Consider the following 23,229-nt stretch of genomic DNA (forward strand, 5'->3'; position numbering starts at 1 on the left):
GTTTGGCTCATGTTGCAACTCAGGCCAACCCCCTCCACCATAGTGTGCACTGTGGCACGATGTAGAAATAGTCCTTAAGTCAGTCATTGCAGTCTTATCATTGCTGGAATGCTGGAGGCACTGGACTTGTGTTCACAGTCATTCTGGCTGAGTTTACTAGCTAAGTTACTAAAGATAATTGACAATTCACATTTCTTTTTACCTAAAGTATTCAGAGAGAGTTTATGATAAATCACTTTTTGACTCACTGAGTTTAGAAAAGGTACTATTGCCCAACGCTTTCCTTTACTATAGTCACTGCCTTGCCTTGATTATATTTAGCTGCTTTCATTATACAGTAAACTCTTTCATATCTAGCATCCTATCATCTGGAACTCTCAAATAACTGGCATTTTAACTCTCTGTAAATTTTAGTTATGTTTTCCATAAGTACAGTATGGTGAGAGTAAATACAAATAAATACATCAAATGCAGTATTAGTTTACAGTGTCAGTACTACTGTTGTTGGTAAATAAACTACTCTGCATACATTTGTGTTTTGTTTCTTAATATCTTATTTTTTTTTAGTGTTATGCATTGCTAGGTGCTTACCTCTCTGTTATCCAGAATATTTGAATATCTGGCAACTTCCAAGTCCTGGGGCAGCCAGATATGAAAGAGTTCACTGGATTGAACTGTAATACAATACACCTACACTGTAGCTCCAACAGTATCCTGTAAGACACTAGTTGAAACACAAAGTAGCTTAAGTGTGGTTAAGTAGGCCATAATTCTGAGTATAGATCAGTGGTTACTTTTAGATTTTAGGAACAAAAAAGAGTTTGTTCAGTAGTGTGAGGTAGAATGTTTCATTAAGTGCTACCACAAGAAAAATGGAAATAGTAAGTGCAAATCCACTTAAGCAAGAGGTGATGAATAAGATCACAAGTTGAAATGTTAGTTACAAGTATTGGTATGCTAATCTGTAGAGAAAGGAGATTTCAACAGTAGTAATGTGAGGAAATACAAATAAGGCAACTTCACTGGATATAGTGAGCTCAACGTTACATGGAAGTTGCATCCCAGTCTGTGGAAATAGGAGAGATGTAGCCCTTTCCAGAATGATGACCACTGGTGATAATGAAGATAATGGCTAACATTTCATGTTGTCCCGCAAGAGGCGGTATGAGTATATGGACATGCAAGTGAATGTTTCATAGTCTCTCTAGCTGTCTCACTGAGATCGTGTTTGTGACTTTACTAAATGTATTAAGCTATTCGGAAAATCTGGGAGAGTTCTGTAGCATGAGTGTTGCAATTGTGCACATCAAATTTCCCAACTGTATAGTAATTTTAATAACACTGGGCCTGCTCTTGGGACAGCCCTCAAAGTCAATCCTCAAGTGATAACTGGAATTTTTAGATAATCTATATAATTAATACATAACCTATAGATCAGGATACAGAACTTGAGCCATCATTCATTTTATTTGCTATGTCATAATTTTTGGTGAAACCCTGACTTCATTGAAATCTGTGGACAGTCCCATAGACATCACTGAAACCAGGAATATAAAAACTTCCTACTTTGTTTTTATGCAGAATTACCCATAAAACCAGTTTTAAGTGTCTATTTTAAAGTGGAGGGAATGAAAGGAATTTTGTGCTCAAACATATCAAAATTTATTTTGTAGTCAAAATACTTTTAGAAGTCAGCTAATTCAGAGACCTTTTGATAACATGTCATTACCAGAGAACTTAGCCGCCTCCTTCTTTCCATTCATAAAAGGATTATTTCACGTCCATTTTGTGATTGAAATTATTTCTATGTTTTTCTTAAATATGAGTACAACTGCTTCTCTCTTACAGCTCCAGCATAGAAATAGGAATTAAATTTGAATATTTTCTGCATTAAAGCAAAGTTTTACAGCTGTATTCTGTTTCCATCTTATTTGACTGGTTTTGCGGGACACAAAGTTCATGTACCAAAATCTTTAGATTCAGGGGATGGATGTCCCCACAATGATTTTTGAGCTCCTACAATTGTATCTTCTATGAGGTATTTTTAAAAGAACAGAAATAGCTGGATTTTGTTTGCTTGGGTAAATAAATGGTTTCTCTTTTTCTTGTTTTTTAAGATAAATTTCTTTAAAATGGGTTCAGAAAATCTCACTGACCAGCTGGAAGAATTTTTAACCAATATTGGCACAAGTGTACAAAAGTAAGTTTTTTTTTTGTTTGTTTGTTTTTGTTCCCCTCCCCCATTTAATTGTACAGTAAAACCCTGATTTAAGCGATTTTGACTTCTATGCATTTATTGGATTAATGTGAGTCGAAGTGAACAACTGGATGTTAAAGGGAAACCCTAGATGTGCTTCATTTGTGCATATAAGTGAACATGTGCTCCTGGGGTTCCCAGCAGCAACAGGGGTCTGGTGGCTGGCTGGAATACAGCTCCGCTACCAGCTCCACCCCTGGGGAGCCACCTGGCTGTGGGGTAAACCCTGGCAGCAATGGGGGCTGGGAGCTGGCTGGAGTGCAGTGCCCTGCTCCAGCCCCAGGGAGCCGCCGTGGCCAGGAGGAATCCCCAACAACAAAGCAGCTGTGAGTCAGCCAGGCAATGCAGCGCTCTGCCTGCCAGCTGCAGCTCCCAGCTCCCTAAGCTGGGGAGCAGCTGTGCAACCCCGCCAGTCTGCCCCCATGCCTCTCCCAGCTAGGGGAGCCAGGGGCAGGTAGATTGGCACAGCTGCTCACAAGCCCCCTCCCCCCCCCGGGGGGTTCCCTGGGGCTAGAGCTGGCCCCCACTCAACTTGCGTGAAATTTGACTTGAACACAGTTGTCCAGGCACACAACCTACGCATAAGGTGGGGGTTTTACTGTATTCTTAATGAAGGTGTGGGTGAATACCAGCCTGTGGGCTGGATCCAGTTCCCCAGTGTTAGCCCCTGGCAGACTGCTGCTGCTGCTGTATTTACCTCCATCTCCATAGGTACAGGTGGTTGCAGCTCCCTTAGCCATGGATCGGTGTTCCCAGCCAGTGGGAACTGTGGGAACTGGTGTTCTGCTCCGCACCATTTCCCAAGTTCCCATTGGCCAGAAGCAGTGATCTGAAGCCAACAGAAACAGCAACCAGCCATACCTGCAAAGGTGCAAGGAAATACAGCTGTGGCCACCTGCCATGGGCTAACCCTGGCAATCTAGTGCTATTTTATTGCCCACCTCTGCCTTAATGCCTCATATTGCCTTCATTAGTTTTGTTTTTTGAATCTTCCTGTTGCTACATCATTTCTGTTAATAACTCATTTTATGTTATTTTAGTGTTCGTAGGGAAATGGATTGTGAGGTGGAAACCATGCAGCAGACCATAGAGGATTTGGAAGTAGCCAGTGATCCATTATATCTACCTGATCCCGATACAACAAAATTTCCTGTCCATAGAAATCTAACACAGAAAGCTGGCTATCTTAATGCAAGGAAGTAAGCTACCTGCTATTATTCTGAAAATGTCAGAAGAACTGTACTCTTTTTATTCCCCCTAAGTAAAAGATGTTGGATAAGGAAACATGAAGTTTTGTTGGATTGTAAGTAAATGTTTAATTGAACAAATTGAACCAGTCACAGTGGAGCTTGACGTGCTTCGTTTTTCATATTCTCCTCACAGGAAAGATTTGAGTTGTGAATTGCTTGGCATTAATTTTTGAGTTTTAGTAATTTGCTCACCTGTTGTTCAGCCAGTTGCCTTAAATGAAAGGTCTGTGGAGTTAATGCCATAAGATGGGGGCACTGAAACAGAGGGAAATCAGGTGACTTCACCAAAGTTAGGAGTAGAGCCAGGCCTCCTGATTTCCACCTAGTAGTTAGAGAAATGCTCCTTTGTTAATGAAACTTAATTTCCAGGACATTTGTGCCTACACAAGAAATATGGAGATTTATGTAGATATTCAATAGTAAGTGTATAGTAATTTCAGAATAGCCCAGTATGTGCAAATTAATACCATATTGTGTTGCTCATTATCTATGTAAAACACAACTGTAGGGTGAAAGTTTGGATTACAGTAGAATAAGAATTTGTACTTTTGAAATATAAGGAAAACATATTATGCATTACACTAGACCGACTTTTGTGAATATTCAGCATTACATTAAAAACCTAAACAAAGAGTAAGTACTTTTTTTAACTTGAAATATTAATTATTTAAATAGGACAACTTTTGTAGTTAATATATGAAGTAAGAAGGCCTGTACAAAAAGAGAAAGGTAAAGTTCCAGTGTTCAATGTTCTCGGTTTAATACCCCGTTTCATTTATTATGAAATTCCTCTTGTATAGATCAGCTGAGGCTACATGAGGCTGAGGCTCCTGCCATCTGTTCCTGTGAATCAAAGAAATAAGTTGGGTGGAACATAATGAAACAGTAGTTTGCTATGTTGATATTAACATTTGACATCTAAGATTCAAACAAAATACATTGTTTATTATTAGAGAATTCTGCATCCTACCACCAAAGAAAATAAGGAGAAAAAAAGATGGTGGGGTTTTTTTGTTTTTGTTTTTGTTGTTTTTTTTTGTGACCCATAAGGCAACAATCTAAACACCACTGGCTAAAACAGAATTGTTTTTAATCTTTACTTGTAATTAAGTTTTGTATAGCTATAACTTTTGGCTAGCATGTTACTTTTATGTGATTCATTGTACAGCTGTGGGCTATTTAAACCTGTTTAGTTTGACATAAAAGGGTACAAATTCTAATGAAGCCAACTATGTTGTATTGATTAGTTTAGGCTTTAGTGAAAATCTTTTGGGTTTATATTCATAAGATTGGAGGTCTTGTTTTTCTGATTTCTCTTGTATTTTTCTAACTTAGATGTCTGGTTTAAAATGTAGTCCACTAAATTAATCTTTTTTTCTTGTTTTAGTAAGACTGGTCTGGTGTCTTCCAGCTGGGACAGACAGTTCTACTTTACTCAGGGTGGAAACCTAATGAGTCAGGCAAGAGGTGATGTAGCTGGGGGGCTTGTTATGGACATAGACAACTGTTCTGTGATGGCTGTGGACTGTGAGGACAGAAGATACTGCTTTCAGATTACATCTTTTGATGGCAAGAAGTTAGTATTAATTCTTATCTCTAAATGACACTATATTGTTTAACTGAAAAAAACATGTTTCAATTTTGGCTGGTTAAAATTTGAACATATGTTGGCTTTGTATTTTATTAAAAAACAACTCTACACACTGCCATTTTTCCTCCACCCTATCTTAAACAACAGCCAGATGGAGCTACTGAAAACAATTGTAATAATCAAAGCCCACAACAGTTTCATAACCCATAAACAGTCAGATTAAATGAAAATGTAGGGTACAAGTTGCTTAACATGTAAACAGTGTGAACATCACTTTTTATTTTGCCCAGTCCAAAATACCTGCACTGAAATCTAAATACATATCAAGAGAGACTCAGAATGCTAATGTGTGAGATTGCTCCAGCAATATATGGAAGTCTGTGCTTCTGAGATTTAGCTTTCACATTTACATTATTAACAAGATATGCATAACTGTAAATACAGTGTGCAACATTAAGCACATAGCCAGACCAGAACAGACTCAATACTGTGCCTTAAATATTGAGTCTGTTCTGGTCTGGCTATGTTCTGAAGAAGTGGGTCCATCCCACGAAAGCTCACCTAATAAACCATTTTGCTAGTCTTTAAAGTGCTACTTGACTGCTTTTTGTTTTGATAGTGTATAGACTAGCACGGCTTCCTCTTTGTTACTGTTCAACATTAAGCACGTTTACGAATATTACTTAGGTTTGTGTAGTTCTAAATAACGGAGATATCAAACATCAGTGTAATTCTTGAATTTTTGCTGAGGGATAGTTCACTCAAGTATGTAGCATTCACTAAAAACACTAAAGTCCTTTCATGCAGCTGTAGGAGTAACCCTTAATTTCTGATGCCCATAGACTAGGCTGCCAGCGCATCCTGGATTCTCAGAAAATGGGCTGTTTGTTTGTGTGTGATATCTGCGAGCTAAGCTTGATGATTACTTTTAAATAAGATTTGAACATAGCCTTAACTGTGCGAAATGCAGTTTCATGCTAAGGAGAATATAACTGTTTCAATATGTTTAACATAACGTATTACAAAAATGCATTCTAAGGGTAGATGATATACAGTATTAGAAATGTAAATATTCTGCAATAAATTGGTGTTTTGAGATAATGAAGTATAAGTACTCTTGTATCCCCTACTGTTGCAACCTAACATTCAGCCTTAGAACAATTAAGTGTGTTATAAGTGCTGAATTTCATTCCAGTTTGATCTTTATTGTGCTGTAGCACATTCTGGTAGTCTGAGACACCACTTAAAAAATATAAATTTTTATAATAGCTTATTTTTTCATGTTTAATAAACATCTGCATAGTAACTTGAATTGCTGTTTCTCAACTGATATATTTAACACAGTCTTGCACACATGGATGCGAAAGTGATCTGAATAATAACTTTACATGCATAGAAATTATGAAGTGCTTTTCAAAATCCTTTGTCAAAAACAATGGTTTTTGTATCTCTGTGAACAAAATCATCCATGGCTTTGTTTCTTTGAGTCTTACCCTTCCCAGCAACTTTAGAACTGAGGTTGCCATACCAAAATAAATACTGCTTTTTCATGATAAGCTCCAAATTTAGCAAGGTTTTCTTCAAAAAGGAAGTTTTAATATTCCATTCCTCCCTTTGTGCAGTAATATTTACATGCTGGAGTAAAAAAGTTGGAGACGCTTAAATTAACATTTTCCTTTGGAGAATTCCAAGGTCTTCCATTTTGGGAATGAGATAGTGTTACCCTCTTCAATTTACCAGTGGATTTACAAAATAGTATAAGAAAATATTTCTCCACGTAAACTAGATCTTAACTGAGATTTAGTTCTAAAACTTGGAGAAGAATTTTTCAAAAACATCCTATGTATTCTTATATTGAATTTTTTTTTTAAACAATTGGGATGTTTTTGAAAGGATAGAATATTTGAAGTAGGTCCACAAATAATATAGCTAAACTTAAGGCAAAATGTTTTATTTTCCAGTCCATTCTTTTTATGGTGAATGATGGTCTGGCCAGTTTTTTCATCTTGAACTATTAAATTTAAAAACAACCCCTTCTGTTAATAACCTATAAAACACTTGAAATCTTGTACCTTCATAGGGTTTACACAGTAACTAGGCACTTGGAGCCAGCACAGGCTAACTAGTGCTTGTGGGGCACAGGCTGTGGGGCTGTTTCATTGCTATGTAGACTTTTGGATTCTGAGTGGAATCCAATTTCTGGGACCTTCGCAGTCGCAGGGTCCTTACACCCAAGCCCCAGCAATGGAACAGCTCCAAATCCAAGTTGGCTGACACAGGCCAGTCATTGATATCTAGTTGCTGTGTAAATATTCCCATAGACGTGAAACTGTGTAACCTGTTTCTGACCATGTATCTCACTGCTCAATTGCTGTATGTGCACAGCAAGCCTCTTTGCCTGATTTTTGCATAGAAATAAGATTGTTTGCATCTTCAGTTAACACATTTTTTCTGTTTAGTATAGATGTATAGCTCTCAGTGTTCTTAGTAGAAGTTACATGCATGTATCATGGGGAACATTTACTTCTGAACAGACAGACAGACAAAAAGAATTAGTGGAAGGATCTCTTTCTTTCAAGTAAGTCATCCTGAGAAATGTTTGTTCTCTCTTCTTTCAGATCTGCAATCTTGCAGGCAGAAAGTAAAAAAGATTATGAAGAGGTAAGCTTGCAGCGGTGCGTAAGATGCATTTTCTGGTAGATCATTACATGCAAGAAATATTTTTTACCACCTAGGTGACCCAAAAGTGAATAGTGACCTGAAGATCTCTTCTGTCAATGCTGACAGGTGTCAAGAAGGGATCCTGTGGGGGGTGGGAAATCTATGCCAGCAGAATGATTGTCAGTGGGGGAGCTATGGGTTTAACTCGGGGGGGCAGGGGTGGTATGTCCAGAGAAGTCATTGGCAATAAGGAGAACAGAGTTACTGCATGCCTTTTTGGGGATGCAGTAAGCAGGAAGTGTTGTGTGTTTGTTTGTTTGTTTTTTTTTCTTTCGAGTCAATTATAGATTAGAAAAGGAAGTATCCTGAGCCTCTTTGTGCAAAACAAGAGGAAAATCACATCCAGAACTTGTTTTAAAAAGCATTTGGTCAAAAGATTATAGAATTAATTTTGTAAAAAAATTATGCTTGCATAGTGGCTTCACTCAGGTTATTTCTGGTGGTAGCTTTAGAAATAAGAGGCAAGCACAAGATCATGCATCCTTGACAAGAGGTTCAGAGACTGAGTATAGTAACACATTTAATGCTTTCACCATCTACTAAGAAGACTGCATGTCTCACTGCCCTCTGCTGGGAAATCAAACAAGCAAGTACATGTTTCAAATGAAAACCAAATGTTTGCTTTCTGGCTATGTAAGATACTCATTCTTCTATATGGGTTGAGATTCCTGATCTCCCTTACAGCAAGAATACACCTATGCAGGTCCCACTCATTACTCTGTGGAAAACCACTCTTGTTGGAGGTGATTAATTTGCATACAGGCTACAAACCTATCCAGTTATAAAGTCTTTCCATCCTGGGATTAAACAGTAGTCCCGTATACGTAAGCGCCATCTACACTATGAGATATTTGAATTTAAGGCAGTTAGCTTGATATTAAGAAGTCACTGTCTTCAGCGTAAATACCATTAGCTCAAATTAGGGAGCGCTAATATCGCTATAATGTCGTTGGAACCAGCTGGGTATAGCGTCAAGTTCGAATTTAAAAGTTCGAATAAAGACTAGTGTGGAAGCACTATGTCTTTGTATCAGATTCATTAGCCTCCAGAGATGTCCCGTATGTATCCCACAGTGCTCCAATCTGTCTGCTTCCATTTTTGCTGCTGTCCAGGTGCTCAGAAATTAAGCAACAGGAAGCCCATGAATTTGAGTTTCGCACCAGGAAGCCCTGGGCTGTGGGGTCATGCTTGTGTGAGAGGCTGAGAAACATCTTTCTTTTTTTGCTATTAGTTCAACTATGGTGTTGTGCTACCCTCTGCTAGCTGAGCACTTGATGTTTTTTTCCGCACTGGCTCCAGCCCCTGCTCCATCACACAATGGGGGAGCTAGGTTATTGAGGGTGTTCTTGTATAAGAGTCCAAGAAACTTCTTTTCTGCATTTTTTACATTTGTGCACAGGTGCCCCCCTCACCCTCCACAGGTGCCACGCAGTCATGTTCTTTCCTGCGCTCAGCCACATCACGTGGCTAGCCCTCAACCCTATAAAAGGATGTGCCTGCTACTCAGTGCAGACCATGTTGCCAGGCAGGACCATGTCCTGGCTTGTGTTCAGTGAGGGCTCCAAGAGCAGGAAGGATTTTCGGGGCTTGCTACCGCCCAGTGGCAATCTCCGCTGGAGGCTAAGATTTTCAGGGTATTGCTGCCACCCGGGGGACCTCTTCAACTGGCTCTGCACTCCCCCCAACCCACACCCCTGCACCCAAAATATATATATGGGGGCTGGTTGCCACTGGGGGGGGAAGTTCCATCACCTGAGTACCTCCTTTCTTTAAGTCTAAGGCTTTCCCCAGTGTCCCTGAACCTCCCTCTCCCCCCACACCCCTTTTAGGCTCTTTCAGACTCCTGTGCTTTAGACAGAACAGCTGACTTTTAAGTAATTCCCCTGAGCCCTATTTTTCTTCAGCTTTCAGTAGCAGACTTTGCTTCTCTTGTGAGAGGACTTTCAGCTGTGCCTAAGGAACTTTAAACAGCTTGGTCCTGTTTCTTCATCAGTGGAATATGGCAAACCTCATTGGCTGCCTCTGCCTGAACTTTCTTCCTCCAGGCAGCTCCCCCACTCTAGGAGACTCTTCTTTCAAATTGAAGGGTAGATCTAGCATACACTGTAGTTGCTAATGCAAGTATGTAGCCACTGGAAAACCAGTCAGTGTTCATGTTCAGTGCCCACCTCTTGGGGTGTTCCGTCAAGTAGAGAGGCAGAGAGAATGAAGAAGAGTGGAAGTTCACATCTTCTTTTCCCTAAGGCTATGTCTACATTAGCCCAAAACTTCGAAATGGCCATGCAAATGGCCATTTCGAAGTTTTCTAATGAAGCACTGAAGTACGTATTCAGCGTCTCATTAGAATGCTGGCAGTCGCGGCACTTCGAAATTGACGTGCCTCGCCGCCACGTGGCTCCTCTAGACCGGGCTCCTTTTCGAAAGGACCTCGGCAACTTCGACATCCCCTTATTCCTTATAGCAGATAGGAATAAGGGGATTTCGAAGTTGCCGGGGTCCTTTCGAAAAGGACCCCGTCTGGATGAGCCGTGTCAATTTTGAAGTGCCGCAGCTGCCGGCATTCTAATGAGACGCTGAATATGTATTTCAGCGCTTCATTAGTAAACTTCTAAATGGGCCTTTGCATGGCCATTTTGAAGTTTTGGGCTGGTGTAGACATGGCCTAAATGTTTTAATTTAAAGAGATGTTTTTAGCTATAAAAATAGAAATAATTTGGCTGTGATTTACCACAAACATAAAATGTAATTGTTATAAACTATGCTGAGCAAGCAAAGGAGGGTACTCAGTGATAGAATTTAGACTTCATTTGGTTATGTTCCTCCTCCCTTGGATTAGAAAGGAAAACAATCTATTGGTAAACTGCTCAGATGAAGCACATTGACCAAAAGCACTTCACTAAATTTTTTACTCTATTTAGAGTTTTCCAGAAACTCTGTAGAACAAGTGTGTTAAATACCTTTAAATATTTGTTAAATAAAAATCTATTACCTTGTATTAATTTTTATTATAGAATTTCTGGACGCAAGAATAGAAAACATTTGCAAGTGTTGTGATTTCTGTAATACAAGCTTGGGCAGGCAGTTAGAGGGACAGGCAAAAATCATGTTGCTCTGGGTCATTGCTGAATAAAGGATGCAAACATTAGAATCCCATAGGCTACATCTACACTACAGAGATCTTTTGAAAGAAGCCCTTCTGGAAGACTCTTCCAAAAGAATTTCATTTGAAAGAGTGTATCTGCACACAAAAAAGCTGATCAAAAGAGTGATGTGCTCTTTCAAAAGAGTGTCCACACAGTCCCTGCTCTTCCCAAAATACAGACCAGGGATAAAAAATTAGGCCTCATGAGGACTGCTCTTTCAGGGAAAAGAGGGCCTGTGGAGCGTCTACACAAGTTGTCTTTCTAAAGAAGCTTTTGAAAAGGGGGTGCTCTTCCTGAAATGGGAAAGGAAGAGTGATTTCAAAAGGAGTGTCACATTCTTTTGATTTACTTTTGAAAGAACGCTTTGTGTGTGTAAATGCTCCGCTGCATCTTTCAAAAGAGCCCCCTTCTTTTGAAAAAATCTTCTGAAAGAACTTGCTAGTGTAGACGCAGCCATACCCTTTGACAAGGACTCCTAAACTCCTGTGACTTTTTTTTTTCTGGATGTACTCTTCATTCTCAGCCTCTTCCCTCCTCAGCACAAATGTGGAACTCAGCTGAAAATACTCACATATAAAATTCATCAGTTATTTTTGACAGAGATTGTTTCTGAGAATGGATTTTGCTAAAATGTCCAATTGATTCAGCACTGTTCTCTGGACCTCAGTTCCCATCCAGCAGCCCAGCTCATAAACTCCTTTTCACATGTGTGCCAGAGTGTTGAGGGCTTGTAGTCAGCTTCAGCAGCTCACCTCCCCACTTTCTTGGGCCTCTACTGTTGCACTGTGCCTAGCTAGCTAACCTATTCTTTTGGCTACAAGCTAGATTACAGTTTGGCCTCCATGGAACAGTGCAGGCATCATGCTTTGTAATTCAATTTACTCCCCATTTGAGGGAAAAGTTGACAAGTAAAGAGACTGGCGTAAGCAGGTTTCAGTAAGGCAGGGAGACAGAAGACAAAACGGGTACTGGCTGCAAGAAATTAAAATATTTCGTAGCAGATATACTAAAATTTACAGCATCATGGTAAAAGTAAACTACATAATTTTGTGAGCATGCAAGATACTGTTTTTTTTGTTTTGTTTTGTTTCTGTAATTCGGAGTTGCAACTTTCAGCAGCCTTTTTAAGATGCTGCTGCACTATTTTTTAAAATCATAGTTCGTATTCTGGGGGTGAGAATTTCATGACAAATTTGGCGAAATCCATTAGGCCCTTGATTGTCATTCCTTAAAATACAAATTAAGTGCAGGTAGGTGGTGGGTGGAAAAAATAGTTAAGGTATTTAAACAGGATTTTAAAACTATGATGTACTTATTAATGCTTTCTTTTTTTCTTTTAGTGGATATGTACAATAAACAACATCTCTAAACAGATATATCTGAGTGAAAACCCTGAGGTAATTTTGATATTTTTTTTTGGTATTACCCCAAACTAACTCAAAAGAATACATTTAAAATTAGATATGTATTCATTTTAAAAGATTTACTAGACTTAAATTTATAGTATAAAATTAAGTTGATTCCTTATTTTATCTCCGATCATAAGCTTTTCATAGCTGTTTTGTAAATCAGCTTGTGTATTGGCAGCACTATAAACTTTCACAAGCAAGGAATAAATATTTCTTTCACCTGAATGATGAGGTCTTGGAGCACTCCCAAAATCCTAGTAAATTAGGGTAATTGGTTGAACGCATGCCTTTTACTTTCATCAGGTAAGGAACTCTCACAGGTAGCATTACTGCTTTCTGCTAGTTTACTTGAATGGCAGGTGTGGTGTTGTGGAATGCTAGAATGGTAACCTTCCATTAATCATATTCTGGAGTTGAAAACAATGGAAGCATAGTATACAGGCACTGTATTCAATTGAATCCACTATGGAATCATGAAATGTCAGCTTCTCACTGAATATATGAAACTTGACAAGTATACATCTGCTACTTCAGTGTGAAACAAAAATGACACTTGTGATATCGGTTTTCAATTTTTGGACTAGTAGTGAGTTTGTGGGTAATAGCACAGCTATTTGTGTGACTGGGTCTACATTAACTAACCTATAAATAGGAAAGTGAAGGTTTTTGTACTCCCTAATGCACAGTCACGAACTTCCATAAACCAAATGTGAGTTACATACATGTATATTTTGATGACGCATACAGAGTTGGGGTCGTATATCATTCTGACATTGAGGGGTTTTTTAAAATTTTTTTTTATGTATTTATTTTTTTAAGGTAAAACGTATCAGAGAGGTGGCCATGTTAGTCTGTATTTCCAGAAACAACAAGAAGTCTGTGGCACCATACAGACCAACAGATAACATATAGATCTGTTGGTCTATAAGGTATCACAGGACTTCTTGGTCTTTTTGGTAAAACCCACTTCTTCAGATGGAAGTGGAGTTGAAATACAGAATCCAGGGTTTATATTGTGGGAAGGGTACAGCAAGTTACCTGGAGCCACAAAGGCAATTTCCCCATCTTTTGATTTTCACAGGAATGAGTCACATCCAACTTAATTTGCTGCATAAACTGGTCCTGCTAGTGTCAGGTGGATTATTTTTTTGCTGTTCTGTTTTTTCCACTCTAATTGCATATGAAGAAGTGGGTTTTACCTACAAAAGCTCCGGATCTGATCAATTTGTAAGTCTCTAAGATGCACAGGACTGCTGATTTGTAAAGCTACAAACCAACATGGCTATCTCCTGAGACTTTCTGATAACAGGTGCAGCTGCGTTACATCAGTGATGGTGCGCCCACTGAAGTAAGGGATGACTTTGGCCCTTTGGTTTTGAGAATAAATACGATCACTTCATGAATTTTAAATACAATAATGATTTTGTTATCACTTATCTAATATACTTTTAAAAATGTGTGCAAAGTTATATTTAAAAGATTTATCTGTCACATAATGCCAGTACCTTAATGAAATCTAAACGAGAAATGAGAGTTTAGGTTGAGATTTCCAAGGGTGTAAAGGAAATTAGGTGACTGATTCTCACTGAATTTAGTTGAGAGTTGAACACCGAACTTCAGGCAATTTTGAAAATCCTTAATTTTAAATAGTATTGTCTATTCAGAATTTATAGTTTATGGCATGCTGTTGTCATAATGCTAGTAGGATTAGTTTCTTCAAGGATATGTACATTGGGGGAAAAGTGTACAGGTACAAATGTCTCACCATCCAACTTCACACCATTTAAAATGGCTTTGACTAAATCTGACATAAGCGAGGGATAAAATGCGTGGTATCTTTTATGTATGGGCAGATGCAAACTCTGAATTTTGGATTGAAGTAACCAGATTTTTCAAAGGGTATCTCTGAGAGTGTACTCAATGAAATTCCAACTATATCTTCTAAGACATGTTTGAGTCTCCTTTGAAAATATGGTCTCACAATTGAGAGCCACAAACAAGATAATTAGTGCTCAGATTTCAGGTACAGGTCTTTGGGAACTATGAAGTTCTCTCGCATTTTCACACATTGTTGTCTTGTAAGTTAACGTTTGGATTCTGTGGACTCTTCAGATAACTTTTTTTGCAGTATTTATCCCTCCTCACCAACCAGAAGTTTGCCTATTTAGGCAATTTTGTATTTTCCTTACCAAAGAGTCCTTTATTAGAATTCGCAAATCCTAAAACAAGTGTGTATATTTAAAAATAAAAAACTGGAAATCTGCATGATGAGGACAGAAAAACTAATGCAAGTTTACTGTTGTGCTTGGTAGGAACATGTGGTTCTAGCATAGGTTCAATTTATAGTGCTCCTATTGCATATAAATGAAATTTAAACTGAAAATTCTAGGCTGAATTTGGAGAAAATGTTTTCAATTACCTTTTTTTCTTCTAATTACCTAGGAAATTGCTGCTCGTGTGAATCAATCAGCTCTGGAGGCTGTCACCCCATCTCCTTCTTTCCAGCAGAGACATGAGAGCATGCGGCCAACAATGTACATAACAGCACAGTTGTTCATTTTAAGAGCAGATTTCTAATGGGTGTCTGGTTAAGGATTCTAAAATAACATGATTTGCAGAAAAGGCTTGAACATGATAAAACAAGTTCTTGAACAGTGTAGCAAATACAGTTGTGATAAATATTTTAATGCATTATTAAGAAATAAAAGGTCTACCAGTATATCCACTTTTGGTATTTTATCATTTAAGACATATGTCTAGTTTTTGGCCTTTGACAATCTTGATACAATTTTCTTAGTATTTTTAACTGGCATCAGACCAACAGCTGTAGGATATTTCATATGCTAGTAGATTATTGCCATATGAGTTGTGATGAGAAAGTAAAAAATGATTGAAAATGAACCTAGTCTTCATTTCTTTTTACTCTGAAATAACATTGTTCCTTTTAAATTTCTTTTAATATTTGTCTTGTTTTATTTTTCCCAAGTTTCATAATATTTGTGACCACTGTGATTTTTCATTTGTTATCTATGAGCTTACATCCATCTTTTTTGTTTTCTTTTGTTTTAGACAATCTCGTCCTCTGAAAGCTCGTACTAATAGCTCTGGGTCCCTGGGATCTGAATCAGCAGCTTTGTCAACACTTTCCTTGGATTCACTTGTTGCCCCTGACACACCTATACAATTTGACATAATTTCTCCAGTTAGTGAAGATCAGCCTGGTCAGGCAAAAGCTTCAGGGCAGTCAGGCAGGTAGGAGAAGCAGTGAAAGGAAAAATTCTTGTATTTGTCTGTTTTACAGTTACAGAAACAAAAGTAAAGAAAATATATCCAGCCAGCAACTCCATTATGTATATTGTCTTTGCATAAGGACACATAGTGCAGGCTTGCAAAACTGTGTGTTTGTTACATATAATTGTGAAAATGCCAAATATTTAGTGCAATAGATTAAAGATGTAGTTTTACAGTTTTGCAGCAGCTTTTCTCACCATTTAACAGCTGATGCTTCATAATCATTTGGTTTTAAAAAGTGTATTTTCCTTTCCTATTGCTTGCTTGCTCAGCACCTTGGGTATTTCCTCTTGGAAACTCAAGAGAAATTTGGTAACCCTGCCTCCAGGTGGTGATGGCATACTGATGACAATCTTCCTAAACGAAAAGGTGAGTGAAAATGATCTAGGCTTCTAGAGTACTCTTACACATGCAGGTTGAGACTCCTTACAGTTCTCCCAAAATATAGAACAACCTTTTTCCTGCTTGTTTTTGTTCATTTTATTTGCACTTTCAAATTAACATGCCCAATAAGAGACCATGCATTGCCCTTACAAAACTGTGTCTACAGAGTATAGGTATTAATATTGTCTGTTGATAATATATCCCATTTAGTGATGGAAACTGAAAACTATTTTATAACTTGAGTCAGATAGTCGAGTGTTTTCTTAGAAGATTATTTGTTTTGTGCTGCTTGACCCCATGTTGAAATGTCTACTGTGAGAGTGAAGCAACTTAGACTCGCACAGACAAAACAGTTAAAATTATGTGGTGTACGGGATTCCACTCAGCTGCTTTTTTGACATTTTCATTTTCCCTTTTTGTTAGAATAATAATCAGACTTTAAACAGTGCTTCAGATTATGCACAACATCTTGATTAAAATAGATAGGTAAGACTGAACCGGATTCTATGCAATGAATAGGAAATAGTGTATGTAAGACTCATATTGGTAAAGATAATTCTTCTATCATATAAATTCATGATTTTCTCTCAAGTGGGAGAAATGATCTAGAGGTGCTGTCACTTGATCCCTAAAAAGATTTTTAAAATAATACTACTGCAGTGGTATAGATGGGCACTGTGCTACATTTCTTTTAGTATCATAACAATACTTCTAAAAAATTGTCACTGCATTTCAGGTACAAATATGATGTATAGCTAGTAGGTGATTCTTTTTTTTTCCTTTTACATTTCATGAGGCCTCAAAAAGCTTAGAATTTACTTTCTCCATACTATTCTGATATTGAAGGACAGAAAATATCTGAGCACGAAGAAAGTCTGGTTGTGGGAATTTTACTTGGTATATTTGCACAAATAAACAGTCTTTTTGGGGACTTGCTATTTGGTTTATACTTTTTTTTTAAAGTACACTGACTTTAGTTCAGGGTTTATTTAGTTAAATGATTATCCAAAGTTCACATACCACTTTTGATTAGTGTAAGTTAATATTTCATTATTATAGGCTGCCAAGATAAAGAAGATATAAAAGAAGATGTTAGATTTATTTTAAAAGTGAATTTTAGGACCATATCAGGATCCAGTAAAAGTGGCACCTTCACTTTTTTTCCTGATAAAACCATAAATGAAATTTAACTATTTTTTTTTTTTAGCTGTCCTCATTGAGAGTTTTCAGCTGTGCCAATAAGCCAAGGGAATACCTTTCTTTTCTCCATTCCCCTTGAGGAGTCAGTTAGTTTCTCAGCTCCAAATATTCTTTTTACATTACTTTTCCTCTCTTGAGAAACATAGACTGGAAGCCTAGAGTATTTTCACTTTATTATAATTGAAAGTAATTATATCTCTGCTGAGAGTCAGAAATAGCCACATTTCTCTTGACCCTCTAGGAGTAAAACCCCAGGGTTATTTTCAGAGAGCTGCATTTGAGACAAAACCAGTGACTTCTCTGCAGTCAGTAATCCAGCAGCTTGAAAAAGAGTGAGGAAAGATGTGCTGTTTTCAATTGATTTCTTAGCTTTTGGCTGTGCTTCCTGACGTTGTTCATTGAAACTTACTTTATCCCTCAAAACCACATCTTTCCAAAAATGAACAAGACTAAGTGATTCATTGGGGTTTTATTTAGTGCAGAAAACAACCTCAAATTGTATCCTACCATATCCATGGGACAATACCTCCTTACGTTTCCTTCTCAAATCCTGCACTCTCCACTCAAATGCAGCAGCTTGTGTCTTAAACCCACATTGAGTAGGTCTGTCCTCGTGACTCTTAGGTGGGATATTGGTTTTGACCCCAATTTCAGAAATTATTTTAAATTTGTTTTATTTGATGCAGCATGAGACTACATTATATGTCAGTGGCTCTTGCAGTCTGACTCCTGGTTTAATATTTTAATTTTTTAATAGACGTACAAACCCATTTGGTGAATCTGGAGGCAAAAAATCTGAAACGGAAGGTAAAACAGGATTTCACTTAAGTACAAAATATTTTTGATAGAGATACTCTTCAAAACTAATTTGCTTTGTATACAAGCTAAACAGTAGATTTGTATGTCAATATTAGGTTAAAATATACTTGAGTACTTTCTTCGTGTATAGCAGATATCTGTAACTAGCTCAGTATGTGCTTTGGACTGTTGGGTTGCATGAGCACATATTGTAACAGATCAGACTACAGTTGGAAACCTAATTATTCGAGTCTTTTCTATGCACTAACCCAAAATGAAAAACTTGGTAAACAGATATCTGTCTTGCTATTTCAGTAACTACATCTGTCATTTATAAGTATCAGAACTATGACTTTTATTCAGTTTGTGGGTTGGGATTTTGTTTATAATATTTTACTAACTTAGAAATCTTTCTTATGTGATTAATCATGGAAACAGTAACGTTTAAATAAGAAAACTTAAAAATGGGTTGCTACTACTTATTAAATACTCTTATCTGTCTTAGATTCCATTCTTCACCAGTTATTTATTGTAAGATTCCTTGGTTCCATGGAAGTTAAATCTGATGAAAGTCCGGATGTTGTTTATGAAACAATGCGCCAAATACTAGCAGCCCGGGCTATCCATAACATTTTTAGGATGACTGAATCACATTTATTAGTCAGTTGTGACTGTTTGAAGTAAGTATTCTTCCTAAACTCTACTGAAATTGACTTCCGCAAGTATGTTTTGAAATGGCTATTTCAATTTAGTAAAATTTATTTTGTAATTTGTTTAATTAACATTTTTAGGTTAATTGATCCACAGACACAAGTTACAAGGCTTAGGGTAAGTTGTTTAAAGTGCTGATAATAAAGCAATTATTTTTTTCAGATTTTATGTTTAATTTTATTTGCATGTTCTTAAATATCAATAATACTGGCATACTGTGTAATGAGGTTTCTGAACAATTTTCCACAAAACAGGTTATCAGTTTACTCAATTATGTCTTAAAATGGCTCAGTGAAAAACACTGTTTTGGGTGATTAATTAGTTTAAATAAACATTTCAGAGAGTGCCTTTTTTGTTATTTGAAATGGTAAGAGCATAATATTAGGAAGACAGGTTTGTAGTGAGTAGAGTATAAAGTCAGGCATTAGCATTAAGGTTGTAAGGTCTTTTATATGAGTGAGGAAATACAAAAGATGATGGTTCTAAAGCAATATTAAATTGCCCATGTTGCATATCTTGTGTGTGATGTCTTATGGTCAACTTTTTATTTATATAAATTAATAATGCAGGATTAATGTCTTACATGCGGAAAGAAATCAATGGAATAGTTGACACAAAATATATTCACTATATCCAAGTTAATATTCCAATAACAAACTTAGATTTTATTTTTGATTTCAATTTGCTGAATTTTTTTTAAAGTAATTATTGTGTGAATAGTGATTTTTGGCATTTGATCTCTTGGGTCTTTTCACAGGGAAAGAATTAAATGTGCCCTGAAGTGCCTTAAGGGCTCCTTTATAGATGAAGTATATAAAACTTCTCAGTCCTAAAAGCAGCTATGCATTAATTGTAAAGCATTAAGTGCAGAGCTGTGTTTGGGCTGTATGCTGTTTAAGGAGACATAGAGCAATTCACCACTGGTTTCAGTGTGAGGCCTTCACAAACTGTTTCAGTGTGAGACCCTCTCAAAAACAAAACGAAAAATCCACAACCCTAAATAAAAAGTATTGTGGTTTGTCTGCTGTAATTATGAAGCATTATAATTTTAAAGCTAATTTAAACTATTCAGACTTGGATTGTTTTCCATCTTTTGTGAAGTCATGAGAGCAACCCAAGTTTGGAATTTCTAGCTTCTGTCTTTTTTAATTGAGGGCAAAGAAATGTCAACTGAAAGTGATATAAAAGGAGTTTGTGGATTTCCCTTCCCTCCTGTTCTATTACTCAAAATCGTTGAACTTATTCAGGTCATAGGTGTCAAAAAACAATCCATCCTTGGGCTGAGATCACATATTGAAAATTTAATCCCAGAAGGAATTTGTATAGGAAAGCTGAGAAAGCGTGTTCATGAACATGGTTACTAAGGAACTCAAAACTCACTGTAACGTGTTGTGTTTAAATGCTATACTACTCTCTGCATGATGTACATTTTTGAAAGACCTGCATGTGTTTGGTCATTTAATGTCTTTAATAACCTCAGTTTCCGTTTTCTGCAGTGCCAAAAGAATTATCAAGCAATTTGGTCAGAATATAAAAAATTGTTTTCATTGAGCATGTCCATTTATGTTATCTTTGTAAGCTGCACTACGTTGATATTTGATAGTCAAAGAAATGTGTATATATAGACCAAACTTTAAATTCCCATTATATCATCATTTTAACAGTTTCCTTTGCCCAATGTGGTGCTGTACACTCCACATCAGGAAAATAAACGCCTGTTTGGATTTGTGCTTCGATCTTCTGGAGGGAGAGTTGAGAGCCATACAACGTGTGTGTGTTACATATTTGAGTCAAACAACGAAGGGGAAAAGGTATTCCCATGTTACTTACACTTTTTGTTTTGTTCAAATCTGATGTGGATTTCAAGATTTTAGCTCTCATTCCGGTTTTATGAAGAAATTTACAAAACTTTTGTAAGTATTTATTGTTTGTTTTTAAAAAGTTAGACTTTCAGGCCAAGTCTTTGTGAACTTGTGGGAATTTCTTAGTTTTAAAGGAATATTAGTTTTTCATACTTTCTGATATTTCATTTGTTTATATTTAGATTTGTGATTCTGTTGGACTGGCAAAACAGATTGCTTTGCATGCAGAATTGGTAAGATTCTTCAGTAGGGGAAAAAGGGCATGCACGCTCATGTGAACAGTACATTATACTAAGAATATAGATAAGAGTACTATGCACCTGGCAGCAATATGCAGATTAAGAATTTCTGAAGAGCCTACTGTATAGTGTCTAGGTGTCATTTAAATTTGCCAAGAAGTGATAAATATTTAATAGGTTTCATATGAAAGCTGATTAGTAAAGGGTATTGGAGATTAATTATTTGTTGCTCATTTCAGTAGAGATAAGTCTTTTAAGGTAGGAATAATGATATAAATACTATTTAAATTAAACATTGATATAATTATTGTGATGGCTTGAATCACAGAAGTCTCCTTAGGGTTGTCCCATGGTGTGCTGATCTTGCCACTGACACCCACCTTCCTGCTCTCTGGGGCACAACACTGTCCTGCTGGGAAAGATTCTGTTTTTTTCCCCCCACAGCTAAATAATAAAGTAGGGTTTATCATACCCCTGCAGAGCAATGCAGACACTGAGCTAGTTCAGTTCCAGGAGGGCTAAGCTATAAGGGCTCAACCCCCAGGAAAACAACCCTCAAATGTGACCAAAACCCCAACTAAATTAATCTTTCTGTGTGTAAAAAGTTCTGCACAGAGAAAGCTTGTAAGGTCTTCCTGCTTTATCAGTGAAAGATAGATTTGCCCAGTGGTTGCTGTCCCCCTGGTAATAATTATTTATTTAAAATGTGCTTGATAATAAACAAAAGAGGTTTGTTTTTTTTTTATTAAGAATAAAAAACAGGATTTAGGTGGCTGCAAGTCCAAACAATCAGATCAAAGTAAGTTACTCAGTTAAAACAAGCAAATGCCGGCTAGTTTTAATCTACTAAGAAACTTTTTACCCTATACATCTATTCTTATTTAAGGTAAAAAGCTTCCTGTCAGAGCTCATCCTCTTAGAGTGGGCCAGGCAGTTTCAAAGGCCAGCAGAAGACAAAGGACAAAATTAGCTTCTTTTTCCTTAAATCAGCAGTTCCAAACTTTTCAAGATGGGGACCCATTTTGACAATTCAGTAAGATTTTTGTGACCCAAGACAATTCAAAACCGGGGGGAGGTTCTCACGTGGGAAAAATGTTTTATAAATCTTGATTTGCCCCCAGGCTTAACCCCTCATACACTCAAACTGCACCCCCCCCCGGCTTAAACCCCTTGCAGCCACAAAATGCCCCCTCCCCAACCTACTTCACATGAGTGCCATTGCTGGCCCCCTTTGCCGGGCCACTGTCTACTCCATGCAGCTCCCCTCAGCCTTTCTAATCCCTTCCCCCTGCAGCAGCATGGACAGTTCCCTGCCCTGCTGCACTGAAATGGGACTCAATTTAATTTGTTTAATAGCCGAATCCCTTCTGCCAGCCTTTAAACCAATTTAATTGGGTTCCATTTCACCACAGCAGGGTGCAGGGACTGGGAGCTGGAAGAGTGAGTGGTGTAAGCTGCAAATTGCTCCTTAAAGAGCCACATGTGGCTCAGAGTTGCTCAGCTAGCAACTCTTAGAAAATCTAATGGCGACCCATGTGCAGGTTGGGAATCCCTGGCTTAAATAGATTTTCCTGCAAGGCAGGAACCCTTTGTTGGGTGACCCCCTACCCCCTATGGAAAAAATACCATGTTCAAGGTGGATTCCAGTACCAGGTGGCATGGTCATAGTCTTTCTAGGACCAAGTATAGTTGGGGCTCATAGGACAAACACAACCATTCAAAGGTCATTGGTTTGAGTGCTGAGTCATTCACTTTCTGGAGCATCAGTAAAGGCCCTCGTTAGCACATTTACAATTAAAACCAGAATCACAGACTCTAACTTCACATACAAGAATGACACAATCACAAAAATAGGATACACATCCAGCATATTTTAACATTAAAATTGATATGTTACATGAGGTCTTTTTTCTAAAGCATCCTGGAATTACACATATTCATATCCCTATGCAAATTTTGATAAAGCGGGGAGGGAGAGGCATAACAACTATCTTAAGGAAATTTTTACAAAGTGACATTGTTTTATGTATCTCAATTTACAAACATTAAGCTTATTTATATCTTTAACTCTTTAGGATCGTAGAGCATCAGAAAAACAAAAAGAAATGGACAGAGTAAAAGAGAAACAACAGAAGGAACTCAATAAACAAAAGCAAATTGAAAAGGTATGTCTTAGGATGACTATTTTTTTTTAAATGTTAACTTTTAAATGTTGCCTTTCATGGTTCTGCACCCCAAACAACATCATGTTCATTATTAGGAAAAAAAAAAAACCCACCATGGCCTTGATTTTTACTTGGGAACTCAGTTAATATAAATGGATATTGTAGATTTTTGACACCTCTGTATGTCTTAGACCATGGAAGTATTTTG

At 37.4% G+C, this 23,229-nt stretch overlaps 1 protein-coding gene across 4 annotated transcripts in view; it reads left to right on the plus strand.

Annotated features, from left to right (window-relative positions):
- Nucleotides 1-23,229, plus strand: part of APPL1 (adaptor protein, phosphotyrosine interacting with PH domain and leucine zipper 1) — a 50,260-nt gene that overhangs the window by 21,235 nt on the left and 5,796 nt on the right. For 2 of the 4 annotated variants that reach the window (XM_075005379.1, XM_075005380.1), the window contains exons 9-21: nucleotides 2,118-2,200; nucleotides 3,298-3,456; nucleotides 4,895-5,083; nucleotides 7,717-7,759; nucleotides 12,303-12,359; nucleotides 14,814-14,905; nucleotides 15,441-15,623; nucleotides 18,004-18,053; nucleotides 18,550-18,724; nucleotides 18,836-18,872; nucleotides 20,420-20,566; nucleotides 20,800-20,850; nucleotides 22,932-23,021. In XM_075005379.1, the coding sequence (XP_074861480.1) occupies nucleotides 2,118-2,200; nucleotides 3,298-3,456; nucleotides 4,895-5,083; nucleotides 7,717-7,759; nucleotides 12,303-12,359; nucleotides 14,814-14,905; nucleotides 15,441-15,623; nucleotides 18,004-18,053; nucleotides 18,550-18,724; nucleotides 18,836-18,872; nucleotides 20,420-20,566; nucleotides 20,800-20,850; nucleotides 22,932-23,021 (1,356 nt within the window). The remainder of the gene's footprint in view (nucleotides 1-2,117; nucleotides 2,201-3,297; nucleotides 3,457-4,894; nucleotides 5,084-7,716; nucleotides 7,760-12,302; nucleotides 12,360-14,813; nucleotides 14,906-15,440; nucleotides 15,624-18,003; nucleotides 18,054-18,549; nucleotides 18,725-18,835; nucleotides 18,873-20,419; nucleotides 20,567-20,799; nucleotides 20,851-22,931; nucleotides 23,022-23,229) is intronic. The other 2 variants (XM_075005381.1, XM_075005382.1) reach the window with 1 other exon arrangement.

Source organism: Carettochelys insculpta, chromosome 11 (assembly GCF_033958435.1).
Source record: "Carettochelys insculpta isolate YL-2023 chromosome 11, ASM3395843v1, whole genome shotgun sequence".
NCBI classification, from domain to species: Eukaryota; Metazoa; Chordata; order Testudines; family Carettochelyidae; genus Carettochelys; species Carettochelys insculpta.